We start from the raw sequence: 16,798 nt of genomic DNA on the forward strand, positions 1-16,798 counted from the left end.
GGCTTTCCCTGAGTGTTCAGCCCCGTGTGCTGCTGGCTTTTGCAGGAAATGAGCCGAAACCAGCTCCTGGTATGTTGAAATGAAATCCAGCTTTTGAACATTTGCAGGAAGAAATCAGGGATGGCTGAGCTGCTCAGGAGGACCCTGGCATGCTTGAATCCAGCCCCTGCAGTCCAGAGCTGGAGCCACCGACATCTCCCTGGAGGGCATAAGAGATGGGGCAGAGTAGATCTGCATAACTTCAGCTTTGGCAATAACCACAATGGCACAGATCAGCAACTCTGACCCCCATCCATGGGGAATATCAACCACACCCCAACCCCTGGCATGTGGAGCTGCTAAGATTCCAACCTCCACAGATGGGAAGCAGCACATTGTGTTGCAGCTGCTGTTTTGGTGCCACACACACGTTAGGCAGTGTGAGGATGGGTAGTGCCATGTGCATGAAGGCAGGAACCAGTCAGGAGCACGTTGCACAGCCAGCTGTGGGAGGTGAGTTTATGACTCAAAATCCTGGATAGCTTAGGCTATAAAATACCCAGGATTTGGGGTTTTCTAAACTGAAGGTCCATACCTAATATAAAATAGAGAAAAGCCTTTTTTACCTTTGTAGGAGATGGCTCCACAGCAAAGGGGCTCCTGCAAGAATGAGTTTGGTGCTGAAAACCAGAGAGATGAGCAGCTTTTCTATCTGCCCCCACCTTTCCCTTTCTTCTCCTGCCTTGGGTCTTTCCTGATTAGCTCTGCAGGAGGAAAAGCTCACTTTTGAGCATCATTGTTACTGCCCTGTAGAGGAGATCAAAATGCACATCCATGGCTTGGCTTTTGGACCTGTCCTTGTGGCAAGCTCAAGAGAAGTCACCTTGTTCTCTGCTTTGTCGGGTAGGATGCACCACAGGGGCAGCTTTGAAAGTGAGTGTGGCAAGAAGCTGAAGCAGCACCCAGCTGGAAATCCTGCACAGGGAGAGAAACCACAGGGCTGGAGGGGTTCCAGATCCTTGGAATGATGGGATAAGACATCGGCAAGAGGGGCAAGGGAAGGTGCAGGAGTGTGGAGCAGACACTCAGCTGTGGGAGGAAAGCCAGAGGGAGCTCAGGGCTACATGGAGAGCTGCAGGAACAGAACAACTCATGCTTTCCCCACTCACACAAACATCCCTGACCTTCCAGTGGAAGGCTGGATGATCCAATTTGCAGTGAGAATGAAATTCATTAGAAGCAGGAAGGAAAAAGGACACATCATCAATTTGATGGAAATAACATGGTTTTGAGGGTGCTGACATGAATCACAAATTGCATGAAATTTGTTCAGTAGAATTGGGTAGGTCAGAGTGATTCAGATGTTTCATTTCAGCTTTTCTTTATGCAAGTGCATCCATTCTTCTCTTTGAAAGGAGACTTTTATTTCATATTTTAAAGAAATAATAGAAAGAGCTAAATAACCTGAAAGTTATATGAACTATTTTATCAAGAGAAATCCAAAGGGTCCAAGGTATAATGAACACTTGAATAACAGCATAAAGCACTTATTTTATCTCAGCAGTGGCCCCAACACACCAGCTTCCCCTGAGCAACATGGGCCACAGCCCTGAAGGACTCTCTCCTGCAGAAAACATTCTGGTTTGTGCCAATAAAATGAGAGCATTAGTGCATGAAGCTTGCAGAGATGGAGCAAAAAACCCTCAAAAGGATGAATGTTGCATGACAGCCAGAGGCAGAACAAAATCTCATTCCCTAGTCATCACTATGGGTGTGTTTTCTCTATTTTCTATGTGCTAATGAAGGTTCAGGTAATAATTAAAGAAGGTAGGAGGGACAGAAAAGCTTCCTCTTCTTCCCCTTCACAAAGTAAATTTATGAGTTATGGAATGTTTGTTTGTAACAAAAGTGGCACCTTAGGTTTGTGATCATCCCTACACAGTTTTCATTTTGAAATCTAATTAGGCAGCAAACTTTTATCATTGCTAATCATGTATTTGCAATTAATACGTTGAGGATTATTTTCATTTCAGTGTCTCACTTCAGAACAAACAGCAATTGCAAACCATCTGCCTTCCACTTGAAGCTCTTGGAAAAAGCTCCCCTAGGCCTGAGAGGAGCAATGCTTTCAAATCCATCTCAGCTGACACCCTGCATTGGGCAGAATTAAGAACACCATCGTCCAAAGGCCAAATGTTTTCATCAGGATGAGAATGAAATAATGTGAAATCATTAGCACACTGTAAAACTTCTGCCTCCAAGAAGATTTCTGCCAGGTCCAATCTACAGGTGGCCAGGAGTTCACTCCTCAAACACACCTGCACTTAACACCTGCATATGGCATTACTCAGCTTCCTTCCTGAGCAACATGAGAGGAACATCTGCATTTTCCCCAAGGCAGTGATTCATGATCCCAATTCTCCTGCTGCAGCTGCTCAGGAATGAGATGCAACCAAAAAGGAGCAGAGAGGCAAAAGCAAGAGGTAGAAATGTTGTGAATTCCTGTTGGGCTGTGTTTTCCAGCAGTCCTGATTGAAAAGTAATTTCTCTCCATAAATTGGAAGCACAGTTGTGCTGAGGAGGATGTGCTCAGAAAGAAAAGCAAATGTCAGAGAGCTTGAACCACACTCCCATTTTTCAATAACTTCTTCATCTGATAGCCTCCAGAATCAATCAGAAAAAAAAAAAACCAAAACATTTCAGCTCCAGCTTTTCTCTGCACAAATGTCTCTAAGATTTCTGCCAACTGTCAGCATGTCTGGCTCATCAAGGAGAAGCAGAAAAACTTCTAAGCAAAGAGACCAAGTGATCCAATTCCCTGAATGCTTAACTCCTCTGATTAAATACTCAAGGCTGAGGCTCTGAGGGTTTATTTATCCTAGGGTGGAGCAACCAATTAAACATCTGATGCTTCTGCAGCCTGTCAGGGTGGTGTCACTCCCAGCTGGCCTCAGTTACCAGCATTTGTAGCCAACAAAAGGAATGAAAAATGCTCTCTTTGAAAAGCAAGGCAGAAAGTGATAGGTGGGGAGGAAGAAGGCAGGAAACAGCAGCAACCTGCCCTCTCTACCTATCTGCACAAAAAAAAAAAAGGATGGAGTGACACTGGCTCTGCTGGAAGGGGATTGCCAGCCCCATGAGCAGCAGTGGGTGTGGCAGGAGATGACAGCTCTTGGCTTGCCCCATTTTCTCTCCTGCTTTCATCCCCAGTGTAGCCAGGCCCTTTACTGGGCTGCAGCCTGAAACCCTGAGCCCCCAGCTGCCAGCCCCTGGCTGAGACTCAGCTGTGCTGCAGAAAACACATCTGTATCCCTGGCTGAGATCCTGCACCACCTGAGACACATCCATCCTGGTGTTACCCTCACGTGGCTCTTCCCTGGAAGGTTTGCATGGATCCATTTTGCAAAGATCTTCTGTGGGTGCCAGGAGCATGAAGCCAGGCTCTGCTCTGTGATTCTGAGCAACAGGATGAGAGGCAAAAGGCAGAAACTGGAATGCAGGAAGTTCCACCTGAACATGAGGAAGAACAGGTTGCCCAGAGAGGTCGTGGAGTTTCCCTCACTGAAATATTCAGAGGATACTCAGGAAGTGTCTGGAGGCAATCCTGTGCAGTGTGTCAGAGGATGAACCTGCTCCCTGAGCAGGGAGGTTGGAGCAGTGACCACTGTGGTGCCTCCCAGCCTGTCCCATTCTGTGAGATTCCATTTGTCTGCCCCTCTAAGGCACATCTGGGTGTTGCTTTCTTGTCCCCTCCAACAGCATCTCCTGACTGGAGGAACCTTCTGAAAACAGTACTAACATCCAAACCAGATCGAGAGGAAAGTGAATCCTCACTGGCTCTTATTGCTTCCTCACTACTCAAACCTCCTTAGAGCAAGTTTGCAAAAGTACAGGAGAGAGAATTAATTGCACATTCTCATGTGCACAGCAGATGCTAGTAATTTGTTCAGTGTAAAAAACTTTTAAAGAAAACAAAACTGCAACACCAAAAAAAAAAAAAAAAAAAAAACCAAAACAAAAACCTTAAAACTTGCATCTGTTTATGGAAAATAAGGGTCCTACTCTGCCTGAAATTATTATTTTTCTGTAAGGCAAATGAATAAAGCCTATCCTAAATAATTTTTCAGCTCACTGGGAAAGCAGCTCCGCAATTTATAGTCAGATATTCATTGGAAATTGCTGAGGCATAAGCAGCACTACCTAACAAAAACAATCCTAACATTTCATGAAAGTGTGTAGGTGGAAAGATGCAGATACTGTACAGCACAATTAATTTCTCCAAGTAGTAAAATCACCCATGTTTCATAAGGGTCAGATTGAGAGAGTTAGGAAATGTTCCTCCCTGAAAATTCTATTATGATCAGGCCGTTTATTCTGCAGTTGCCAGAACAAATTAAAAGTTACATATTGACAAAATTGCCCTGACAAATGAGAGCTCAGCTCCTCTGTAACCACAGAAGTGAATATTTACATCCACTAGCAGGTCCCAAATGAGTGTGGGATTATTATTTTGGGTAAGAGAGGAGCACCACATTATCACAGAATGGGTTTTTGGGTTGGAAGGGACTTTGAATGCCATCTAGTCTAACCCCATGCAATCAGCAGGGACATTTCCCACTAGGTCAGGTTGCTCAGAGCCCCTTCCAGCTTGACTTTGAATTATTATCACCATTGTACAAGCTCAGGAAACTGAGGCACAGAAAGATGAAGGAACTTGCCCAAAATCATCCAAGGCCAGTAGCAGAGTCAGAAAACAACTTAGAATCCTGGGGTTTGGGACACTCTGTCCCTCTGGGAAGCAGTTGGGCTCCCTGTTGCCTCCACCAAGGCTCTGCCAAGCTGAGAACACCCAAAGGCCAACCTTGCTAAGGTGTAAACCTCGGCACCAACAAAGGACCTCCCAAAACCTGCAGTGGACCACCTGCAACAGACAGGGATGTGTGGACCTGCATTCTTGCCTTCTGGGTGAATGTGGAGAAGCTGGACACGGGTGTCCAGAATTTCATCCTGAAGGTCACAAACTCTGAACACCCATGAGGACTCAGGGGAGCAGTGACAGTGACACAACAGCCTGAAGCCTGCAACAGGAGAACCACAGCATCCACTATCACATCCTTGGAGGAGTCACAGATTGATGCAGAGCTCCCTGAACTACTGGGAACCTGCTCTTGGGTCCTCCTGTGCCATCCATTCTCCAGGCTGAGCCTCTCAGGGGAATGCCCCAGCCCAATCACCTCTGTGGCACTTCAGAAACATGGAGAGCACACAATTCTTCCCCAGCACAAAAGGGGTGGGCCACAATTTGTCCTGGCCCATGAACACCTCTGTGCATGCAATCTATTTTCTCCTGATCCATCCACCACCCCACCATCCCAGTTACTATGCAGCAGCCAGATTAGTGTGGAGCACGTTTCCCTCCAGGATCAGCAATTCATCTTTCCTTGGCAGCCTCTCAGCTCCTGCAAAAACACTTTGTTCAGGCCTGCAGGGCTGGGAGTTTGAAGAAATGTTACTTCAGCTCTAGCACAGCCCAGTAAATGTGATTTGTGCCATTGCTGGTAAAAGGCCATGAGCTGCCTCGTGGTCCTTTCCACTGCCCTGACAGTGCAAGAGCTCAGGGCACGCTAATACAGGAGGAAATGCACTAATAATAACACCATTTTGTGACATTTGGGTAATTGGTTTTATGAAGGGCTATAAATAAACACAGTTCAGGCAGCAGTTTGTGCATCCTTGCAGGAATGGTGGCAGTCCATCAGGGAGAAAAAGTGGCACTGCCACCCTTGCTCTAAACACCACCAATTTTGTGTAAACATCCCCAGAAGCTCCTTTTCCATCCCTCACAGCCTGAGATGTCCCTTCAAACAAGGTGTTATTTTGATAAACAAATGGCATCTGCCTTGGGAGCTGCAGGGACCTGTGCTGAGCTCTGCCTTGCAAGAGAAAGAGGAGTTTAGGAGAACCAAGTAACCAGAAACCATCCTGAGACATCTGTCATTCTCAAAACTATTAGGTTTTGGTGCAGTCTGAAGGTCTTATCCACCTTTTATGGTACTCCATAATAAAGAAAATTGAGCATACCAGCAAAACTGACCCATAAAAATAACCCTAAACTCATTACAAGTAAGACATAATGATAAAAGTCAAGTTACTCCTGAGATTAAATAAATTTAGTGAAGTAACTGTTCTCTCATTAAAAAATGGTAGCTGGTAAACAAATCCAAATAAAAACCTCACACCTGAGTGTGAAAAAATGACTTTTCCTCTGCTCTGGCAGTGGCCTCAGAGCACAGAGTTAGTTCTGACCAAGGATTGAACCATTCTATGTTAAGCACAGAAACCCAAAGGCTTCCTTCAATCTCACTGTTATTTTCTCCTTAAATTGAAGAGTAGGAAATAATAACCATGAGTTCATCTGTGCTCTTACTGAAGATTTCTTTCCAAACCCAGTAACTGAGGACTGAGATGCAGCTGGTAACAAGACATGCATCACTACAAACTTTCTGCTGTTCAGCAGCTGCTCAGCAGCTCTTTAGTGGCTGTTGTGCCTCCAGAGAGGTAAGAGATTTTGCCTTCCACCACCCCAAGCAAGCATTGAAAAGAAGGGATCTTGTGCAGAGCTCTCTGGGGACTCCAAAAAAGAAAAAGATTTTCTGAACAGCCCACAGGAGGGTTTGGAGGGGACATCCTGGCTCCCCCAGACACCACAGCTGGCACTTGGTCATGCTATCAAGATCCCCCATCCTTTACTCAACACTTTGTCTAAATTCACATCCACCTCATTAAATTCTGGCTGTTAGCAGAAAACAAGAAATTTAGCCATGCCTGACCTGGGCACAGGCAGGACTATCCCCAGCCAAGCACTCCCAATTAATATTTGCACCTTCCCAACCTTTACCATTTGATATGAGACAATTTGCAGTTTTCCCAGTCTTGCATCAAAGTGGGGACTTTCACCTTCACAGGGACTGAGCTCTTAATTGATGGCACAACATCCCAGGAGTGAGCAAGCAAGCAGCAAGCAACAACAAAAAAAAAAAAAACCATCCTGATTTTCATTTCTTCTGCACAAGGATCCCAATTATGCCATATATCACATCATTTGCATTGCCACAACACAGCCTTTTATATCTGCTTGAGTTGCCAGCTATTTAATCTCAGTCCACCTTTAAAAAAAGACTTGTAGAAAATGAGATGCTTGCTTTATGCTGATGCAGTTAAGGGAGCTAATTTCAATTCCAAAGCAAACAAGATTTATGCAAGTCAATAGACTGAGGGGTCCAGGAGCCAACTAGAATAAGGCTCTTGTTCTGGTTTAATAATCCCTGGGACAGTCACAGAAATTTACATAAACTAAATTCTCCAGATCTCATCTAATTTTGGGCAGTAATTTCCTAGGGTTTGGAGGACATTAACCACTGATTTCAGAAGTGCACATAACAACTTTTCTTGTTTTTGCAGTTGGCCCTGAAACATACTTGGGGCAGCATAAAGACAGTTTCCCACTTGGTGCTTGTTTGCCAGTATTAAATGCCACTGGGATCAAAAAAGGGCAGTTTCAGTGTCTGCAGAGTCACTGATTTACCTGCCTATTGCAGGGTGTACCTGTGTTCAGGAGCTCCAATATTTTCAGGCAGGGCATATGTCAGCAGCTGTTTATGGGGAGGCCATGCAAAGTTCTACAAAAGCACAATAGGCTGCATTTCAATTAGACCAGAGATGTGAAGAGTCACTAAATTAGTCTGTCTTTAATCTATTATAACATCCAGATTCTGCTTCTTTTCTCATGGCAGCATACTGAAAAATAGCTGAGTATTTCACCAAAATAAGTCAATATTTTTCTATCTGATCCTGGTTTTCCCAAAAAGCTAAATGTAAGGCGATATCTTCAGTGTAACATTTTCAGCAGAACTCAGCTAAGTTCACAGCCCTTCCCCTCACACATTTATGTTGGTACCTGTATAAAATTTGTAGCAGCCACAAACAGAATTTGTCAGTCTCTGGGTTAGACTGCTTCTCCAGGCACCTGCCAGGTACAAAGGATTAGTGGTCAAGGATGCTCATATTTCAATATCCCAATTCCCACACTTGCTTACATGGCCTCAGGGCTTCTGTTTGCAGGGACATGACTGACAGAAGCTCTCCAAATGTTTCCATCTGAGCTATTGAGAAAAACACATTTTCTATTACAGAATAGAAATCCCATAGCAACAAAACCAATCTTTATCATGATCTCGGAGAACATTGTAAACACTAGGGGCAGACACATTTGGGTTTGCTCATCGCACTTACAACAAACAATTCTCTTCAGAAGCAGGACAAGAGGATGGGGTTAAATTAAAGTAACTTCCTTCAGCTTGCATAACACCTGGACACGACTGAGAGGTGTCTGTTGGCAGTGGAAATACCCAGGCAAAGAGCTGCAAAAACAGGTGCTGATCCTGCAAGGGGGTATCTGTTGTGGACATCCAGGATTCTGAGGGGATGATTGATGTAGTCCCTCCCTGAGTCCCCCTGCCTGACCAGGGGACACTGATCTGTCCCCTCTAGTGTCCTTCTGCCTGGGTGATCAGAGCAGGCTGGATCAGACCTTCCTCCAGAGGACACTTGGAAGCAGATGGACCGGCTGGGATAAGGAAGAGGGCTGTGGCAGATGCTCGGTGCTGCCTTCCTTTTGCTGAGGGTAAGAAACCGGCTTGTCTTCCATTCCTGTGCATCTTCTGTAAGATGCTGACCCCCTGTGGAAAGATTTTATGTTACACGTATGAGGCTACAAGAGTTGAGAAAGGAAGGCTTGACTTGGTCCCTGGTGTCTGGGGGATCCAGGGAGCACTTTTCCATGCTGGAAATCCATCCAGTACTGTTGCTTGCCCTGCTCTTCCCTGCTAGCAATACCATGTGCAGCAGCAGTGCCTTTTTCTCTCTTCCAGCCCTGGGAGACACAAGTGTGATTGTCAGACATCTAGGTTTCAGGAAGGCTTGTGAAACTGCACAAGAGAATACAAATGCCTCAGTAAAATGCAGATACTAATGGTTAAGCCCAGGGAAGAGCAGCCCAGAGGGACATCTGGTCACATCTGCAGCTTAAGTGCTGGTTTCAGATGCCATCAGACAGCATCTTCCCCAATGGTAGGGGTTCCCCTCAACATTCTCTATAAAAATAAAAATTTTGTAAAAGTAACACTAAATACATAAACCTTGCTTGCCTGTGACAGTATTTCAGACCAAGTCCAGTGGAATGTGACCAAAACATGTCAGTCTGGGGCCAATTTCACACTCACTGCTCACTCTCACTACTTCCCAATCGAACTGGCTCTGTTGATAGATGGAGGACGCTCAGTGGAGCACCTGAAAACCTGTCAGGCATTTTTCCCCCCACCTCTCCTCTCATTATCAGCTGAGAAGCTCTGCAGTTAGCACTGAGCTGACACTCTCTGTGACCAGGTGAAAAATTTGGTTTACAGCAGGTCTCCTCCCTGGTGAATCTGATCTTCCAGACCCCTTATCCTCTAATATCTGAATTCCTTGCTTTCCCAGCACAAGCATCTGCAAGAAGTATTTCCTACATTTGGAAAGTAGTTTACAAGATCACAGAGCAAATAAGTTTCTTGTCAGTTCTCCAATTTCCTATCAAACTGAGATCCCAGACAGTTTTGTTCATGCAAGCAGCTGGGCAAAAAGCATGTCAGAGCTGTAGAAACATCATGTTTCATTACTCTTTCAACATCTCACAGAAGAAATTATTTCCACTGAACCATCTGGGGTGTGCAGCAGACACTGAAAATGTCAGATTAAATAGGAAAAACATTTCCATCTATGTTATCTGGCTAACACAGAAAGCAGTGAAAAGACCTGCTGTTCAGCAAGGAAAAGGAGGTAATTAAAAATCTGTAGTCATCTTAACCAGTCCCATGGGTTTCACCAAGGGAAGGTCAGTGTAATTAGCCAACCTGCCCAGCCCAGCCATGCTCAGAGGCCCAAAACTAATTTCATTTTATAGGTCATGGCTTGTCTTGAGAGAAGCCTGTTCCTCAAAAGTTCCCACATACCCTTTCTGGAACCAGCTCTGGGATCCCCAAGCTCACCAAGCTGTGATTCTGCACAGATGGAGCTTGGTACATCCAGTGTCATCCAAGGGAGCTGCAACGTGGTGTCTGAAGAGCATCTGTCCCACTGGCTCTGGAACTGCACAGCTGCATTTGTGAACCAAAGTCACCCTTAAAGCCCAGCCAAGCTTTTCTCCAGCCTCCTCCTGCTTTTAGCCAGTCCTGGCACTTGGAGATGGTAATTTTCCTCCATGGATGCCAGGGCTTCCCTCCTTGGCCCCACAAGAAGGGGAAAAAAAACCCACTACTTACCTCTACAGATGGAGACACCACCTAGGACAAGGGAGAGAGGCATGCTTAGTGTAAGCATCACTATTTCACTGAAACAACTCCTCTTTTTCCAGCTTTTATACTCAAGATATAAAATCCATTCCCTGACCTGAGTCCAAATTTCTTCTGCAGCTGGATGCTGAAAAGTGGTGGAGTTGGCAGGGCACAAGGTATGAAGCTTCTCAGCTCATGGGGAAGGGAGGACAGTGCCTCCCTGCAAGGCATGCTACAGTGAGGGCATCATGAGCCACTGGGGGATCTTCTCCAGCTGGAAACAGGGAAAGGTTTTCCCCATCATCAGCCCTGTGCTCACACACACCCACATCTCCCTCCAGAAAGCTTAAAAAATAGGGTCCAGCACACGCCCCAGCTTATCACAGGGATGAGCAGCTGAGCTTCTCCTTTTCTTCCCTGCTGCAAAATCCCACCAGCTCAGGGAGGTTGGGCAATGCCCTGTGAGTGGTGATACAGAGGAGAGGTTTCATTCAGCATGTGTCACCTCAAGCCCTGCGTCCTGCCCCAGGGTCTGCTGTCCCAGTGAGCCGTGACTCATGCCAGAGGGTCAGCAGGGAGACACTCAGAAGGGATTTGCACCATGGAGCCTGCAGGTTTGCTGCTCTTCTCATTCTTCAAGAAGAGTCCTCCTCCTCACCCTTCCTTGCTCAGCTGGGATGATGCTGCCCAGAGAGGAGAAACAGGCACCTGTCCTCCCACCTTCTCACCTGCAGGCCACCACTAAAGCTGAGTGACAAGAGTCATGGAGAGGCTCAGCACTGCCAGCAGGGATCCAATTTAGGACACTTTCCTACTCAACCCTGCAGAAATGATCTCAGGTGACCATTGCATCTCACAAGGAAAGGGACATGAAGTCTTCCCTCTCCCATGTAAAGAGATAAATTCCAAGATTCAAAACTGAATGCGTATTTGATTGGTAGATTTGACCTTCTGAGGGACCCACACTAGAGATTCTAAGGCATTGCATGTTAACAATGAACACAACCAAGCATCTTTAAACACTCCTTGAGAGGTCTCCATGCCTTAGGCTAAGGAAACACTGTGAGTGCATTCACATCAGCAACATCACTGGGTGGCCCAGACTGAGGGCTGCAGGGTGATCCAAATCCTCACATGGTCATTTCCTTCCATAATTGCAGGAAATTGCCATTTCAGCTGCGTGCACAGGGAAGTGTCCATACCTGAAAGGAGTGCTGATACAACTTCAAGATTCAGAAAAACCCTGTAGGGCAACAACCCAGGGAGCAGCATGAGCAGGGAACAATGAGCCAGGAGCCACAAGTCCATGTGAGCACAGGTCTGCAAGGGCAGGCACTGCTAAGGAGAACTACACTTCTCACATGGTTGGCCCTAAATCTGCCACTGAGAACCAGAGCCAGGAAAAAGCCTTGGGTTCATGAGCTGTAGCAGCAGGCAAAGCTCTGACCCTACTAAGCTTCAGGAAGAATGTCCCCAGAATTGATGTACGAGATGCAAGCAAAGCAACTACACGAAACAAACATTTCCCTGGTCACCTGTTCACATCTGATACCAACATTTGAAAAAGTCAGGCAGAGAATGCAGCTAAAAAATGAGGGCTCAGTGTTCAGCTGGCCCAGTCACTGCCAGCCAGCCAAGCAAAAAGACCTGAGAAGCAAAATGCTCTTGGCAGGGGAACTTCCACTAACACTCTTAGCCTGCTGCAAATGCAAAGCAACACAGCCCACAGCGGAAGGTGTTTAAATTAGGTCAGGCTTTTTTTGGCACTTCTCCAGGTGGGATAATCACCAAGGCTGACACTCAGCAGTTTGTGAGCTGGGGTAATCTGTGCCATTCATTCATGCCCTTAGTCACTGGCATTTCAACAGGAAAATGCAGCACCTCCAGATTCAGGAGCTCCTAACACTCAAGCTCATCTTCTCTTTTCTCCATGAGCTGTTCTGAGCTGCTGGATAATAAATACAACAAAGTGCTGGAAATGCCTCATTTTGTCTATCTGCACCTTCCTTTCTAGCCTAGACTCTCTTGGAAGGAGACCTGTGCAATTACTCACCCTCAAGCCAAGAGGACAGATTAACAGAGGCAAACTCACCCAAAGCATGAGGGAATCCCTTCCCCACTGCCTTGTGCTTGTGTAGATGGAAGCCAGGGAATAACCATGTATGAACTGAGGAGATTGAGAAGGACAGCTGAGGGCACCTGAGCAGCCTGACCCAGGATTCCCAGGGTCAGCAGAGGGAAGTGTGCAGAGTCACTGACCTGGCTGGCAAAACCAGGCCACCTTCATGCAGTGCACTGAGAATGGGGTGACGAGGAAGGGAAAGAGGGATGCAGATCTTTGGTGTCAGGCAACCAGCTCATCCTCACACCACCATGAACCAAGGTGTTGGCTAATGTTCACTGCAAGCTTGGCAAACCCTAACAAATGATGGGAAGTGGCATTTCCCTTGGGAGGAAGAACAACCCACAGAAGATGCACTCCCAAGGAGCTGGACTCACTGTATCCATGGGTGAGATTCACACCAAAAGGAAAAGGTTTACTCCAAAATGCAAAAACACAAGATAAAGAAATGCTCTATCAGGACTGTGAAAAAAAAGAAGCACCTCCATTGTTCACCTCAGCACTTCACCCAGTCCCAGGACTCTCTTTTGACCTGCCACCTTCCCCTAGTACCTGAAAATGTAATTTTATCAAGGGGAGCCTCCTCCTTCCTTACAGCCTTAGAACAGTACAGCAGCCAGCACCCAAAACCATTACAGCTCCAGCCAATCTTCCCAAGATCAAGAGGTCTCCAAAGCAGAGTTCCTTCAGTGAAAACAGCTAAGGCTTCCATGTTTTATTCAAAACTGGAGGCCAGCCTAAAGAACAAGTAGGCATGGTTTGTCTCCTCTGTGATCAGGACCCAATATTCCTTCTCATCCCATTCTTAGGTGACAACTAAAAGCAAACCCTCCCTCCCAGACAGCAGAAGATCAAAGAAAACCACACATCATGGCAATTATTAATTAAGTTTTTATGTTTACAGTAGTCACTTAACATGGATACCAAGAGGTTTTAATAAGAATTCTGATACTGGAGTGAATTCATTGGGAAAGCTGTAGAAGACCAAAACAGCTGCTCTAAAATAGTCATTCCAAAGAAGAAAAAGTTGAGATCATACTGTGCTTTAAAAGTAAAGTTACATGGTTTAATTTGCATAGCACAAGCATACATCAGTAGCCCAGTTACAGGCTTTGATAAAGCCCATCTCCATTTGTGTTATTGCCCTTTTCTTTTCAACCTGAACAACTGGCTGCTGGTCTCTGCTGGAATCTAGGTAGGCTTACTGGCACTTGCTCTCCAGCAGCTCCACTTGGTTTCTCCAAGGAACATTCAACACTACAAAGTTGCAGATGGTGTGCTAAGGAAAGAAAGAAAAAAGTAGTTAGGAAAATGAGAGCATGAAACAGTGTCATTTACCACTGTTCTTCACCCCTGTGGCTCTCTACATTTGCCCTCTCCAGACAAGTATTCTGGAGCAGCACTCCTGTGCTCAGAGCGAGTCACATCTCTTAAATAAACCCTGAGGAAACAAAGCTGAGCAGTCAGCACTGCTGACAATCAGGTTATCTCCTTTATCCACTCACAGAGGAAAGCTTTCAGCATGGATAATAGTCAAGTATAAGCCCACAGGCACAGCTAAGCCACTTGTGACAAATCATTGCAGTTGCCATAATGGTACACACCAGTTTTGTGCTTCTCTTATGTGCAGGTACACCTCTCACACATGCAGGAACAAAGGGCACATACATCCCTGTTGCTGCCATCAACAGAAGGAATGAAGCACCATGGAAAAACTCAGGCCAGATGAAGGCAGACCTGTTTGGTGCTCCCACCCAGAAAGCTCAAGCACTCATTACAAAATGCCTGTGTAACTGGCACAGGGAGATGGGGTGATCTGCTTCTTTTGGGCAGTGCTTTGCCCAAAGCTCTATTCACAGCAATACAATTCCCACAGGAAAGCATGCCAAGCATGTTTACATCACCATGGGAAAGAAGAGATGAGAATTCTGAGGACTCTGGACTGAGAGTCAGGAGGCCTGCACGCCTGACAGAGTTTCTTCTACATACCCTTCTGATCCAGACCACGACTGCTTCTTAAGAGAACTGAGACACATGTACTGCTCCAGCCTGAGCCCCACTTAAAAAACAGCCAAAAGGCCCTGCCTTCTGTGACATCAACTGGCAAGACAAGTTCTGCAAGGGCAAAGCCTGCTTTGCCTTGTTAAGTACAAAGGCATAAGGTCTCTGATGCTGGCTGAGGCAGACAGGGGACACTGACCACAGCCATCTGTACGAAGCCAGTGGGACAGGGCTAGAAATGGGGAAGGGTGGGGGTCAGCAGGCTGTGCCCTGGAGCCTACCTTGGCCATCTGGGGCTCCTCGTGGAAAGCACAGTGCTGGATATCAGTTGCTGGCTTTGTGCAGGTTGTCCGGGCAATTTCCACTTTCATTATGTACTTGACTCCAGCCACAATCTGCAACAAGACAAGCAGGCGGAGGCGGCTTTACTCACAGCACACGGGGAAGGGCTCTCTGTCGAGAGAAGCCTGGCAGGAAGGCAGGCAGTGATCCTGTTACATGATGGAAAACAGACTGTGAAAGTACACAGGGAATTGGATGTGGCAACCTCCACCAAAGAGGCACTTGGCACCTCCTTAGAAACAGGAAACCAAATCCAAGTAAACATGTCCCACAAAGCAGCAATAAACAGAGACGTGTTAACTCATGAGCAGCGCAGCGAAGCCACTGGCTCCTTCCATAGCACGCAGCACTCAAGGTCACTCAGACTATGAGAAGCCAAGATATAAAAATAGAACTTCTATCCACCTTTTGTGGGGAAAAAACCGACAGCTTGCAGAGACCCCCGGGCTAGCGCTCTGCCCTTTCTGCACAGGAATCCGGCCGGCCTCACCCCCAGCCCCCTCCCAGAGAGTGCCGCCCCCGGTGTCTCACCTGTCTCTGGGCGCTGATGATGCGCACCACCCGGCTGCTGTACATGTCGTTGCTGGCCCTGTTGTACGCCGTCATGGCGAACTGCAGAGCCCGCTCCAGCCCCTCATCGTTCTCGGGGTCCTCGATAGGCTGCGGGGCGCCCACCATCAGCGGGCGGAGCCCTGCGCCCCGCACGACGCCGGCGAAGAAGAGCAGGGCCGCTGCCAGCAGCACTGCCACAGACACTCTATCGGCCGCCATGGCTGCGTTCTACCAGCTCCCCCTCACGGCCGCCGCCATTTTAAAGCCGCGGGGCGGGGCGGGCCCGGCGGTGTTTTGGGCTGAGCCCGGGCCCGCCCCGCCCCGCCCCGACCGGGAGCCCCCGGTCCCGCCGGCCTTGGTCGAGGACTTCCACAGGGTCGGGGAGCGCGGGGGCAAAGTGGAGGAGGAGGATGATGATGCTTTCCCGCACGGGAAGCTGGAGGCTTTTTCCAGACTCTGCCTCCTCGTGGGTTATTCTTGTGCTTATTTCCCTCTGCTGCGAAGGGAAAATAAAAGCCACAGAGCATTTTAAGCTACCGGTGTTTTGTTGCCAGCACACAACACCTTGAGTAATTTCCTACCTCTGCCTCCGCAGCGCTGATGTTGCCTCACCTACGCTTCGAGGGGCCGAGGCGGCTTCCCAGACAGACGGCTCTGCTTCCCGTCTGCTCCCTAAATACCAACATTATCTCCCTCGTCCCATCAGGAACCCTAAGTTTGGAAAGACAGGACTTAATATAGGATGAGGGAGCCAGCTCCAGTGAGATTTAATGCCTCATGGAATTGTTAGGCTGAGAGAGGAGGAGGAAGTTTTGCACCTGAATATCCACAGCTTGCCTTATAATGGAAAGGGCTTGTCTGCTGACTGGAAAAGCTGCCTGCATGCCATCTATATCCAGCATGGAAAAATCCCTGCAGTTTGCAACAAGCTGAGCTATCAACACTGACAGGACACTGGGGTCATTCTTGTAGCGAGAGAAATAATCACAGAATGGCTTGGGCTAGATGGGAGGACCTCGAAGATCATTTCACTCCAACCCCCTGCCATGGTCAGGGATACCTTCCACTAGAGCAGGCTGCGGGAAGCCCCAGAATGAACGCCACCAAAATCACCTGCAGACACCCAAACAGAAACAAGCTGCGTTTGTTGGCTATTGACAGTCCAAACCCCATGAAATTGGGACTTGAAACAAAGCAATTATGAGGAGAAAAAAAAGGCTTGGCAAAAAAATTATGTTCTGATGAATAAAGGGCACCTGGATCATGAAATAAAGCTGCATTTTGTCCGTTTGTTTCTGCAGGGTGCAACAATCTTGCTCTATCAGAGGTGCTTTTTTAAAAAATATAAAACAGAAATTCATTAATAACCAGATAAACAAAGAAGCTGGTAATTAAAGAAATTACCAAGCAGCAGAAGACTCATGATAACATT

General features: G+C 47.0%; 1 protein-coding gene across 1 annotated transcript; it reads right to left on the bottom strand.

Moving 5' to 3' along the window:
• Nucleotides 1–13,344: 13,344 nt before the first annotated feature.
• On the bottom strand, nucleotides 13,345–15,608 carry LOC136555190 (cystatin-like). The gene is made up of 3 exons (XM_066547787.1): nucleotides 15,346–15,608; nucleotides 14,754–14,867; nucleotides 13,345–13,750 (listed from the first exon to the last, which is right to left on the bottom strand). The coding sequence occupies exons 1-3, from the start codon at nucleotides 15,583–15,585 to the stop codon at nucleotides 13,673–13,675; spliced, it is 432 nt and encodes a 143-aa protein (XP_066403884.1). The 5' UTR covers nucleotides 15,586–15,608; the 3' UTR covers nucleotides 13,345–13,672.
• Nucleotides 15,609–16,798: the final 1,190 nt, after the last annotated feature.

The sequence above is a fragment of the Molothrus aeneus genome, chromosome 3, assembly GCF_037042795.1.
Source record: "Molothrus aeneus isolate 106 chromosome 3, BPBGC_Maene_1.0, whole genome shotgun sequence".
NCBI lineage: Eukaryota > Metazoa > Chordata > Aves > Passeriformes > Icteridae > Molothrus > Molothrus aeneus.

Excerpts from the sequence above, each read along its gene's own strand:
- LOC136555190 (XM_066547787.1), bottom strand. The coding sequence starts at position 15,585 with ATGGCGGCCGATAGAGTGTCTGTGGCAGTGCTGCTGGCAGCGGCCCTG. Across the intron at positions 14,868-15,345 it reads TCATCAGCGCCCAGAGACAG|ATTGTGGCTGGAGTCAAGTA; the intron begins GTGAGACACCGG and ends GTCTTGTTGCAG. Across the intron at positions 13,751-14,753 it reads AGGAGCCCCAGATGGCCAAG|CACACCATCTGCAACTTTGT; the intron begins GTAGGCTCCAGG and ends TTCTTTCCTTAG.